Below are 12933 nucleotides of genomic sequence, written 5' to 3' on the forward strand. Positions count from 1 at the left end.
TCTGGCGTTTCAGCCACGGGAAGCTCTCTCTAATTACTCAAAAGTCGCAGTTTCGCCCGAAAGGCAATGCATCGATTGTGATAACAAATTAGTGGACAGCTATACGGAGTAAGGATAGCGGTTTCATCGGCCGTATAAAGTTGGAACACTCGCGTACTTACTAAATTAACAAGCATGCATGGTGTCACGCGCGCACAAGTAAACATGAACACACCTCACTCGATGACAGCGGAAATTCGCTGTCAAAACGCTGGAGTGAGGAAGGGCGGCAGCAGCAGCGAGCGAACTGACCTTGGTTCTGCCTCTCGTTTCAACGCGAACTAAGCGACGAAAACATAGCGCATACGAAGCTATCAACCCGTTTTGCGGAGCAGTTTGTTCTAGAGAAACGAAATGGCACTTTCGGCGGCGCGCCGCACGTCGCCTCAGCGACAGCGCACGCATACGAAACCATTACCTACTGCGATCCGCTGTTGGCAATGCAATTGAGTTGTCGCAAGCGCACTGTGCTCCAATCATGCCGGATTGAATCATGCGGATTGAAGACGTGTGCAGCAGTTGGCTGCAAATATAGTGACTGGCATATTAAGGAATGGAATGACTTTGTGTAGCCAAGTTCGCGGACCGGTGTTGCAACTGTCTGTACGTGTTACTGGTACTTCGAGGTGTCCGGCTTTCTTCGAGGATACAAAAATTTATCATCCGCCAGCATTGTATCGCTAACCTTCAAAGTGCTTCAGCCCCGGATCGTCGGCAAGAGTGAGTGCCGCTCGTTAAACAATGACAAAGGGAGCAGTGTCGCTTCCTGTCATAGTAAGTTCCGCGTACAGTATTTACAAACATCTACCTTAAATGGCACGGGACCTTACACCCACTCTATCGCCAACGTACGTGTCAATAAGTGAATGGGCGCACACTTGAATATATGCGCACCATATACGCACAATAAATGACTGACTACACCAATAGCGCACGAATGGTCGAAAGTGAATGTTCCGTGACAGACCACAAAAGCAAGCGCGTTATTAGCGATAATACATATTTGATACAATGTACAAAACGGCTACGTTTCAAGCCTTGCGCGCAGCAAGAACAAATCTATCGAACTGAGCCCACCCGCGAGCGATTAGGCAGAAATAATCAGGTACTGACAGCACCAAAGAAATTTACTGAGTCAGAAATGTGACAAGCCGCTGCTTCAATATAGTTGCTAAATGAAGAACGAAGAGCAAAACACAGCAATCCTGATTCAATTCATTAGCGGAAAGTTTCGATAGCTTGGAATACATATTTAGCCTCGCTTTCAAAAGAAGCACCATATATGCGCTGCTCGCGCCGATTGGACAAAGCTTAATCCACTTCAAAAGCGCTTTTGCATGTTCTCTGAAGCTGTGGCCAAAGCTTCGTGTCGTCCACCCAGTCACCGTCTACGATATCTCCCGAAACAGAGGTTTGCTAAGCCGCACCGGCGTCATACACACCCATTGTAAACCCGGAGGCAACGGAGACAGTTGAGGCAAGCGATGGACGCGTCGCCACGTGATCAAACATGGCAGCGCCCATGGGATCGTCGCGAAGAGGCTCATTAAGCACTCGGCGCACTGTCCCCATCACAGATCGCATTCAAAATAGGGCCCCCGTGGCCGCTCGCGACCGCGCCACACTCAGCAGACGCCGGAACATTACGCTCCCCCTCCCTCTCCTCACCCCGGTGCCTTGGGCGCGATGGAAGACGGTGCGCCCGCTTTCCTGCCTTACGCACGCGAGATTGGGCCGCCATCGTCGGCTCACCCTCACCCGCTTTCACTCGCACATACATAATATGGCGCACAGCGACGATGTTATCCCCCTGGGCCTTCACACGGAACAACACGGCAACGGCGACCGCAGAAATGCGCCTGGACTGTCCAACTAATTGCTATCGCCACAAAAATAGGGGATTTCCGAGACACAAGAATACCTTTTGCAGGACAAGAAGAAAGGGGGTTAACCGAGGGGCCCAATTTTTATTAATCATATCATCAGAAGCCAACAAATTAAACCCTTTGTAGGACAAGATTCACAACAACTGGGGACAGAAGAAAAATCCCAATTGGATCAAAGCAGACCCTCGCAGCGCTTTGGCGGCCAGCTCAAAAAATCCTATAAGCCAAGTAGAATAACTGAGAGCGCGATTAGACGACAATTGTTTACTCCATCTAATCGCATATACTTCTCTTTCTCTCTATCTCTCTTTTCGTTTCACAAATTCGTCACCAGCAAAACATACCCGAGGAACTCGCTTTCGATGGGGCAGGCTTCCAGAAATCCGAAAGTTAGGACTGCGTAGTGTCTCAACTTACCTGAAAAGGGAAAGAAAAACATGGTTAGGAGCTGCAAATTCAACTTCCATTATAATATATAGTTACAGAATACTGGAACGCGCATAGCAGAAACACTTAAAAAATTATCAGATGTGACATAGAAGGTTAAAAGAAAAAGATTCCAACTTTCACTCATTCCTGCGGAGTCTTAAATATAATGTCCCCATACCCGCCGTGGTTGCTCAGTGGCTATGGTGTTAGGCTGCTGAGCACGAGGTCGCGGGATCGAATCCCGGCCACGGCGGCCGCATTTCGATGGAGGCGAAATTCGAAAACACCCGTGTACTTAGATTTAGGTGCACGTTAAAGAACCCCTGGTGGTCGAAATTTCCGGAGTCCCCCACTACGGCGTGCCTCATAATCAGAAAGTGGTTTTGGCACGTAAAACCCCACAATTTAATTTTTTTTTAATATAATGTCCCCATAGAACGCCATTACGAACACTTTACGACACGCCTTCGTTGAGAGACGCTTCCAGGAAATGATTGCTAAACATCCTACAATGAACTAACTTTCTAAAAATCCACAGTAATAAGAACTTGGAAAGTAATATGGACAGAAAAGGGGCTGTCTGTCTTACACTCATAGCCAACGACAAAATGAGAATCCGCAAAAGCAAAGCTGAAAGCGGACACCGCGCGGCAGTTACTTGCACAACAAAAAGCTCAAGGTTCCCTTTATTCACTCAAGTTTCATCGAAGAGGTGCTTCGTCAGCCATTTTGCGCACACTATTGACGTCTTCTACTCGCAGCCACGCCAGTATGAATTTCACGAACAGAGACACCACCACGCAGTTCCAGTTCGCTCTATCATTTGCTGCCCATATCCTAGTCAGCTACCGAACAGCAATACGCGCACCCAAAAGAGAAAAAATGACTCCAGTATATACAACTTAACCACAGAACCCCCCACCCCCCCCCCCTCACCCCCCACTTCCCACCCCCGGCCTTTGTGCTCTCCTTTGGCATCACCGACCAACGCACGTAGGTGCAGTTTCCCGGCGTACTCTGTCAGCAGTTTGAAAAACGACACAATGGCACCCACCGGAAATTTCTGGCCCTTGTTTACTCCGAAAGCCTTCATCGCGTATTCAGAAGGTCGCTTCTCTCTAGGGCACGGCGCCTTTGTGATGATAATGCCATCGCGAACGCCACAACTAGTCAGCATTTCACGAAAATTCATGAAAGCAAGCCCTCCACTCTAAGCCTCCGCGGCTCCGACCACCCAGTTCCCTATCGGTAGCCGGAAGAAAAACTAGGCATCCAGACACGCTACAGGAAAACAACCGCAAAAGAAAAGCGTCATACTTTTCAGCAGCGCGATCATCGTCCTGCTTAGCAGGAAACGCGACGTGACAACAAACTCAGCGACCGCCTTTGGTCTCGCACCATGCTTTCTCTCTCTCTCCCCCTCTATCTGTACGCACAGTTCCTCTCACTCTCTGGACAGGTCACATAACGGGAGTCGCACGGGAAAGGACGCAAGAGGCCATCGAGGAATAGGCGAAAAATAGAGGGCGGCAAATGCAAACCGCAAAATGCTCTCAAAATGTCGCATATTCAAAGAAACAACGGAACGCATCAGTGCGAAAGCAAATGTGCTCCCCCCAATGCATCCACTCTACAACAATTAATGGCGAAAAAACGGAACTGTGGCGCCGTCGAGCGTCCTCACAAACCCCTCCTGTATAATGAAAAGGTGTTCAAACGCAAGTATATATTATATACATAATAGCGGCACGCGAAGAAACAATATATAGAGAGTAGGGCCATCAAAGGTAATCACGACAAACGCGTCATTGGGCTTGTCACCCCCCCCCCCCCCCCACCCCCACCCCCGCTGCGCGTCATCACACGCATAACTCGCCGCAAAGACGTCTACAGGAAACCAGCACTCCCGCACCAGCTGCTTCGTACTCGTGGCGAAGAAGGCGCTAACCAATGAACTAATTACCCTCCTGTTACACAACACGAACAACGCACAAACCACTACTGCAGCGTATACAAACGCCGCCTTCTCATACACCTTCTCAAATACGAAATTAAAGTGGCAACAATTATCGCGCAACGTATAGACGAAATCACCGAAGGCTGTCGTTGGAGTTCTTTGAGGCGCCTCTCATCAGAGTTGTTTCTGTGTCTTCCTTCTGTCTACGTTTCACTGCGAAACTTTCATCATCAGCAGCCTGCCCCTGCCCCCTGTCCTGCGCCAACCGATTCCAACTAGCGCCCGCGAATTTCCTCATTTCATTGCACCACCTAGCCTTCTGCCGTCCTCGACTGCGCTTTCCTTCTCTAGGCACCCATTTTGTAACCCTAACGGGCCACCGTTTATCTAACCTACGAACTACATGACCTCCCCAGCTACATTTTTTTCTCTTAATGTCAATTAGAATATCGGTTTTCCCCATTTCCTGTCTTATCCACACCGTTCTCTTCCTGCCTCTTAACGTTACGCCTTACATTCTTCGTTCCATCGCTCTTTGCGCGGTCTTTAAATTGTTTTCCAGCTGCTTTGTCAGTCTCGAAGTTTCTGCCCCATATGTTAGCACTGGTAGAATGCACTGATTGCACACTTCTTTTTTAATGATAGTGGTAAGCTTCCAGTCGGGATCTGACAATGCCTGCCCTATGCACTCCAATCTATTTTTATTCTTCAGCAAATTTCCTTCCCGTGATCAGGGATCCCCTGTCAGTAATTGATCTAGATAAACGTACTGCTTCGAAGACTCTAGACGCTGACTGGCGATCCTGAACTCTTGTTCCCTTGCCCGGCTATTGATCATTATCTTTGTCTTCTGCGTATTAATCTTCAACCCCACTCTTACACTCTCTCTTTTAAGGACCTCTATCATTTGTTGCAACTCGTCCCCAGTATTGCTGAACAGGACAATGTTATCCGAAAATCGAAAGTTGCCGAGATATTTGCATCCGATCCTCACTCCTAAGCCTTCCCAGCTTAATAGCTTGACTACTTCTTCCAAGCACGTAGTAAATAGCATTGGAGAGATTGTGTCTCCTTGTCTGACCCTTATAGGTATCTTCCTACTTTCCTTGTGGAGAATTAATGGTAGCTGTGGAATCTCTGTATATATTTTCTAAGGTATTTACGTAAGCGCCCTGGTACTCCTTGATTACGTAATACCTCTATGACTACTGGTATCGCTACTGAATCAAATGCCTTTTCGCAATCAATGAAAGCCACATAGAAAGGCTGATTGTACTTGGCGAATTTCTCGATTACCTGACTGATCACATGGACGTGATCATTGTGATGCATTGTAGAGTATCCCTTCCTGAAGCCAGCCTGTTCGCTTGGTTGACTGAAGTCCATTGTTACTCTTATTCTATTGGAGATTATGTTGGCGAGGAAGGAAGGAAAAAGTGGAGAAGGAAGGGCAGGGAGGTTAACTAGTTTAGCTCAACCGGTTTGCTACCCTAAACATGGAAGCGGGATGGGGGGTGAAAGATGGGGAGGAGAGAGAGAGAGAGAGCACATAGCACAGCACACACATCGTCAGTTACAGTCCGTCACTCTTGCGTCGCACGTGATATCACTGTCACAGCCGCTTCTCCAAGCCCGTCTCTTTCAAAATCCGAAGTAGTCCCTTCGTCGCCTTCAGCTGCGATGTCTTCTGTCGGCGACATGTGAAAATCGTTTCAACTGACAACAGTCTAGTGTCAAGGTGCGCTAGAACGGATGCCAGGGACTGTCGCTTAGCATTATATTCAGGACAGTCGCACAGAATGTGTTCTAGCGTCTCCTCGCAAAGACAGGCATTGCAGAGAGCGTTGTCGGCCATTCCAATGCGAAATGAGTAAGATTTCGTGAATGCCACCCCTAGCCATAAGCATGGATAAAGCAGAGTGGCCTCGCTTCGGCGGAGTCCAGTTGGCATACAGAGATGCATCAAAGGAGGCATTATGTTGGTGAATACTTTATATAATACTGGAGGTAAGCTAATGGGCCTACAATTTTTCAATTCTTTAACTTCTCCCTTTTTGTGAATTAGCAAAATGTTGGCATTCTTGCAGCTCTCTGGGACCCTTTCACGTAATGGTAAAAGAAGGTGGCGATAACGTAGAAAGGTGCAACCTGCATGGCCACCTTCCCGCCTACACGACAGAATTGTGGAAACGAAGTTTGCCCAAGTGCGAGGCCCACTGATCTGATCCCAGAAAAAGGAAGACACAGACGGAAACGAAATGCTAACTGTGGGCAATGAAGACTGCACAGTTGGCAGCAACAAGAACATCTGCTGCTCCGGAGAATGCGCAGTTCGTTGCTTGGCTTAAACTCATATCGTGCTCCATATTCCAGATTGGGCTAGTCCAGTATGCACAGAAGCATTCAACCATGCATGGGAGAAAAAAGGCGTGCGCGGATTCCAAGTTCGGCGAAAGCAACGACGTTCCATTAAAGCGCGGGCACTAAAGGAAATAAGTCAGCTCGATAAGAAGCGTGAGAAGCGCCGACAAAATGAAAATGACAAAGAAGATGAAATCTTTAAACATGAAAAAAAATCTTAGAAGCGTTTATTTCGTCACTGTTGAAAGCAATAGGAAATTGAATAGTGCCGAAGGACAAGTGAGAAATGCTTACGTGGTCTTTAGTGGCAGAACAAGGGCGTAGAACCTGTTCCACATGCGGCATGCTTGACCTAAAGACTCTCCATGATGTTTTCCACAAAGCCGCCGAATGCGCGCCGAATCAAAGGGCTTAAAGATTGACCATCGAACACTGTGTTCCGTTCATGCAGTGCGTAAGTGCACAGCTCATGGGCTCCAGAAACAGCAATTTCGTAGTGTCCCGTCGCGATAGCCGAAACAGCGTCCACTCTTTTAACGTGAGCTCCAATTATATTGCTTAACTTTCTAAACAATGCGATAAAATTGTGCGCGTCAACCTAGAGAGCACAAAACACGGTGATTTCCACACAGTAGAAATGGGTATATATACATATATATATATATATATATATATATATATATATATATATATATATATATATATATATATATATATATATATATAGTGCGATTTGTTTAGTGACCGGACAACAACTCATCGGACAGAAGTTCACTCAACAGAATTAAACTCACTTTTCTCTTTTTAGACATAAGGAAAGAACTCGCTCTCTCTCTCTTTTTCAGTGCGAGACGAAAGCCTCACTGCCAAGAACTCCTGCATCGGATAAGGAAAAGTTAGCGCCAGCATCAGCTAACATGCTACAAGGCTTGCGGGTTTTTACTAGATTTACTTATGTGAGTGGACATTCAAGTGGACCTCATGGTGCAATCCTCATGGTGCAATGTACCTCATGGTGCAATGTGCTCACAGGAATTGTGTCAATGTATGCAGAACTGCGCTGCTATATATAATAGAAAGCGCCAGTGTCATTCGCCCCGTGTGCTGCGTTGTACTATCTTGGTACTACGCAAATAGCTGACCACTGACGATGGACTGTGATCTGGTGACCCTCGCTTGAGCGCAGCCACACAGAATATATTTGCACGCTCACTGCATGGCCTTATTTTTCTGTGTACGTCCCACACTGTCGTTCGCAACGTCATTGGCGGGCACATTGCACAACCCTCAAGCCAAGTGAACCACTCAGCTCTTCCTCCAGCAATGTAGAACACGCATCAAACGTATAGAAATTGCACTGGCCATGGTCGGGACAGTTGGGAAATAAATACACGTTATCTCCTATCCAAACAACCAGCTTTATTTCGGATATACTCCGCGCGACAATCAATAACATTAGTTTTTCTTAAGTCAGACCTCGGAACAAAGCATTGCGTGTTGCTTCATCGCTAAGCAGTCGCAAGACGGTGGAGAACCTACCGACGCGTCGCGCCAGCTAGCACGGCCACGATTAGAGTTGAGGTCATCGGCACAAAACAGCTGATCGATTCACGATAAGCACCGACTGGAAATGCGGCAATCGCTTCCAGCAACAGCGGGTGCTTTGCCATGCCGTTGCACAGGCTCTTTGCCGTCCTACTGAGTGACTGCTCACGGGCGTTTTGGTCAGTTAGGTACATGAGTACAGCGGCACGATCGGAGATCATTGTTCGGAGTATACGCGTTCGGTTACCCCGCGCGCGATTGGCCTAGGCCGCGTCGACGTCGTCAGCCGCGGGGCGCAGCCACGTTACTGGCCACCTCAAAATGGCGACATGCTCCTGTCAATTATTTTGAAACCGAGCACGTCGTCTGCTAGGAGCACAACGCGACGAGAGGTGTGAAGTTCGATCGGTAATGCGCTCGTTACGAGACAGGCTTCGCATGGCACGTCTGGTGGATTGGATTGGATCCAAACGGCGGCTGCGGCTACGGAATGACACGTTCGTGTCCATTCCGTAGTCTCATTCAAGAAAATAGCGCTTGCAATGAGAGCTTAATTCGGCTGCTGCGTTGGCGTTGCTCGAGAACGAAGCAGGCTGGAGGTGCGAATTGCGTTTGAGGAGATAGGGCAACGCGAATTGTGGCGTCGCTTTTGTTTCTAGAAACGAACAGTGCGCTGTTTTCGCGGCGAACTAGACCTCATCATCGGGTGCCAGCAAGCCAGTGGAATGTTGTTGTTGCTTCTTGAAAAGCGCGTCACTGTTCCTGTGGTTTCTTTTTTTTTTAGCTGTGTGCGCAGAAAAACTAATAGATATAAATTGTAGTAGTCATACGCATTACTATTTCAGAACGCGTTTAAGTTTGAGAAGAAAAAGAAACATTTTTTATATAAAGATTTTATTCATTGGAAAACGAGAAACATTTGGTTCTGTTTGTATATTGGCTGCAAGCAGACGACAAACGAGGCACGTAAACGTCCGGAGAGTTTACCGCTTGCCGAGTGGCTGCAGTCTCTCCCTCCCGTTCTCACAAATTTTGTATATTGGCCACTTTGGGACGTTGCAGCAACCGAACAGAACACGTTTGGAACAAAGATCTCCGATCGCGCCCCTGCACTGTCGAAAGATACGTCGGAAATGTCCCATTGCATGTAGACGCATACATGAAACCAACAAGAGCGGTAAAGTCTGAAGCCGGCATCGGACATTTAAATCCGATAAGGTTTCTGTGGACTGGTTCATATCAGGCCGTTATATCGCAGGCAACCAGCGTCGAAGCAAGAGGGTGTGTATTTCTCTGTTACCGGCTGCGATCTGCAGAGGTATCAAGACACGACCTGGCACTTGATTTAAAGTAATGTATTCATGTGTTGCAAAACAATTAGAGCCCCGGCAGCGAACCAACGCGCGCACACACACACACACACACACACACACACACACACACACACACACACACACACACACACACACACACACACACACACACACACACACACACACACACACACACACACACACACACACACGCGCGCGCACGCACGCACGCACGCACGCACGCACGTACGTACACACACACACACTCACACACACACACACACACAGCGCAAATGGGCGACGAAACTTTACCTCTTGTCAGTTTTGCATGTTATTAGTACCGCTAGAGTATAGGATTCGCATCGAATACTAAACATAATATGCATATTACTGTGGGCTCTGTACATTTTGCCAACATTGCTGTCGCCACAAGTCGCGCGACTACAGATATATACAAAAATAGAACAAACACAGCCCTTACTTCCAACTGTCGTTTACTTTCAGCGCCAACCAACTTAATTACAAATGAAGGAAAAATTAAGAAAACAACAGTGCCAACCAGCCCACATAACGCGGGCGCAAGCAAGAGAAAGTGCCCGTGCCCATTAAGCATGTTGCTATTTCTTTGACAACGGATTTGTGGGCGCACTTACACCGAATCGTCGCGCCATATGGGTGGATGGAAACAACTTTATTGTAAATCCGGCAAAGTTTAACGACCCGGGCTCAGGTCTCCCTCGGGGGCTTCGAGGCCTTGCCTCGTCGCCGCCTCTCGGACCCGCTGGACTGCCCACTCTTGTGTATTGAGATTGGAGCTGCGCAGAGCGGCAGCCCACTTCCACGCAAGAGCCTCCGGAGCTACTGCCATTTTAGCCGATATAGCAGGACATTCCCACAACATGTGTGAGAGCGTCGCTCTAGTTGCCTGACATAACTTGCAAAGAGCACTCGGATATTGCTCGGGGCAAATGTGCCGGAATCGCGCGCACCGGACTGGGGAAGGTTTGTGTTTGAAGTTGTCGCCAGACGACTGCAGTTTCAATTTTGGGTGAACTGGGGGCAATATCCGCCTGCCTAGCTGGTAGTGCTTGGTGACGTCGTTGTATCTGACTAAGCGTTCTCGCGTGTTTCGAACCAGGAGGTCCGAACTCAAATAGGGGGTGTCCGATTCTGCGCGGCGGGTCGGTTCTCGCGCAGAGCGGTGTGCTACCTCGTTCAAGTTAGGGGGGCCCTCGTCGGTGGGGGTGGCGACGTGCACTGGGAACCACATTATCGCGGTGCTATCGAAGTGATGTCGACCAGCTTTCCTTAGGATCTGGAGAGCTCCGGAGGAAATACGCCCCCGCGCGTAGTTATGAACTGGGGATTGTGAGTCGCCAAAAAGTATACCTCGCAGAGGGGTCGGTAAGCGCAATCGCAACTTCTTCCGCTGTTTCTTGGTATTCCGTGCTGACACTGAACGCGTGCGTAAGCCGGGAGTTAACGTCTACGACTACCGCCGTTAACCGTGTTGCGTACTCCAGGGTAGCGTAGCGTACCGCTGCCGAGTTGTAGCGACGCCTGCCTATCGAAGCTCAACCGACGTTACTATTGGGTAGCGTGGCGTTGTCGGCGGGCTGCAGGCCTCCGATAGACCATGGCGACCGGGCAAGAACGAGACGATTTCTAGGGCGAAACTTGCACGGTTTATTCAAAGGTTGATGAAAGATGATGAGAAGAGAATGAAGTGATCTAAAAAAGTAGATTTCGGAGCCCCTTAAATAGGCTCTCTACAATCGTGGGAGGGATCTTTCTTACGTCGACGTCACGTGACCGGCACAGAGTCTGATTCGCGGAAAGAGGGCCCCTCCTCCTCCGGTTATACCGAGCCTGCTGCAGGCTCGGTATAACCGCTGTCGCAGAAGTATGTATAACCGATGTTGCAGAAGCGGTCGTCTTGGATTAGGAACACGGAACGCTTCGTGATCAGAGTGATAAGACACCTTATAGGAATGAGTTCAATTACAGAAGCTCGGCGTGCGAGAACGCAATCCGTTGTCGTGGGACGCATCGCTGCGTCTATGGCGTTGACTGTAGCTTTACAGACGCTTTCTGTCAACCGGTCGATCCACGTGAGCTTTTTGAGCCAATCAAACCATGCGGCTGAAGAACTGTCCTCGCGGGAACCGGAATCACATAAGACGGCCCCAAGTGGCAAAGCGGAGAATAAGGAAGGAAACTACCTTCCATCGACATAGCCAAGCATCGAACTCTGACAATCTCAGTGTTAGCAGATAGGGTTGTAAGGTTTGTTACAATTTGTTTTTTGTCACGGTGCATGCATGTACAAGGATACGCGTTTAAATGCATTAAAGCTTAAAGGTACAGAATCATTAACAGTGATCGAACAAGGAATGTCGCTTGCTTGAAAGGACGTTTCGACAAGAGGTCAGGTTTGTGTTCGCTTTGACGAAACAAGCCCCCATGTGAAGCGTGGCTCCAGCGTAATGCCTTGGTGAACCAATGTTGATCGCTTACAAGTGTCCATATTCCTATCAACCTCTTCCTTAGGGGTATAGAGATGAGCGTGATTGTGCTTCACCATTCCAAAGCTGCTCTCGCAAGCCTGTCGGCTAACCTGCCGATCTGCATCTCGCACGTACTGTAAGAAGCAAAAACAGTATACGTGCGCGACAGTCAGCCGCCCAACAGGCGCGTGAAATCGTAAGCATCGCCCGAGGTTCCGAAATCACTGCCCACCTAGATGTACCTAGCTGTTGCTGCCCTTTACTAGGAATCAAACGAGAAAAAAAAATGAAATGGAAAAATAAAACCCCAAGATCAACAGTCCACGACCGACCGACTACAGACGCCGCAATAAGAACGCAACGAAATACTTCCGCGATCCCACCGGTAAGTCCTGGCCGAGTGGGCAATAAATCGCACGAAACGTACCAAACCGCACTGCAGTTCAGCGTTCTCTGTAGTCCCGACGCGTCGTGTTTCCTATACTCGCCGTCGTATTGCTCACGAATATAGCCTTCGTTGCGCCTTTATCCTATATATATATATATATATATTATTTGCACTGACTGTGACTACCGTGTACTCCAAGAGCGCAGTCAAGCTGCGTAAGTAATGCGGCAATAAACCATCGGTGCTGGCAAGCCGCGCCTGCACAGTGAACAAATGACATTTACGGCGGAGTACAGAGGTGAGCCCTAGAGAAGAGAAATTGTATATGGATCCACGCTTGTGCACGCATGCCAGTCATAGAAGCACGCGCGCACGCACGCACAACAATTTGCATTAAGCGAAACACTACGAGAAGTACCATGAAATCGGGTGAAAGAAAGCCCTGTAAGACATTAAATCGGACTCGCACCGTCGAGTACTCGTAATCGAGCATAAGAAGGGTGGGTCT

The 12933-nt window shown here is 48.5% G+C and overlaps 1 protein-coding gene across 2 annotated transcripts in view; it reads right to left on the reverse strand.

Annotated features, from left to right (window-relative positions):
* LOC126547435 (glycosyltransferase 25 family member-like) overlaps positions 1-12933 on the reverse strand; it is a 361867-nt gene that overhangs the window by 60256 nt on the left and 288678 nt on the right. The window contains exon 9 of one of the 2 annotated variants that reach the window (XM_055063007.2): positions 2137-2342. The exons of the other annotated variant lie outside the window; for it this stretch is intronic. Within the exon in view, the coding sequence (XP_054918982.1) occupies positions 2339-2342 (4 nt within the window). The 3' untranslated portion in view covers positions 2137-2338. Of the gene's footprint in view, positions 1-2136; positions 2343-12933 lie in introns of those variants that run through there. 2 annotated transcript variants of the gene reach the window in all.

This window comes from Dermacentor andersoni, chromosome 1 (assembly GCF_023375885.2).
Source record: "Dermacentor andersoni chromosome 1, qqDerAnde1_hic_scaffold, whole genome shotgun sequence".
NCBI classification, from domain to species: Eukaryota; Metazoa; Arthropoda; class Arachnida; order Ixodida; family Ixodidae; genus Dermacentor; species Dermacentor andersoni.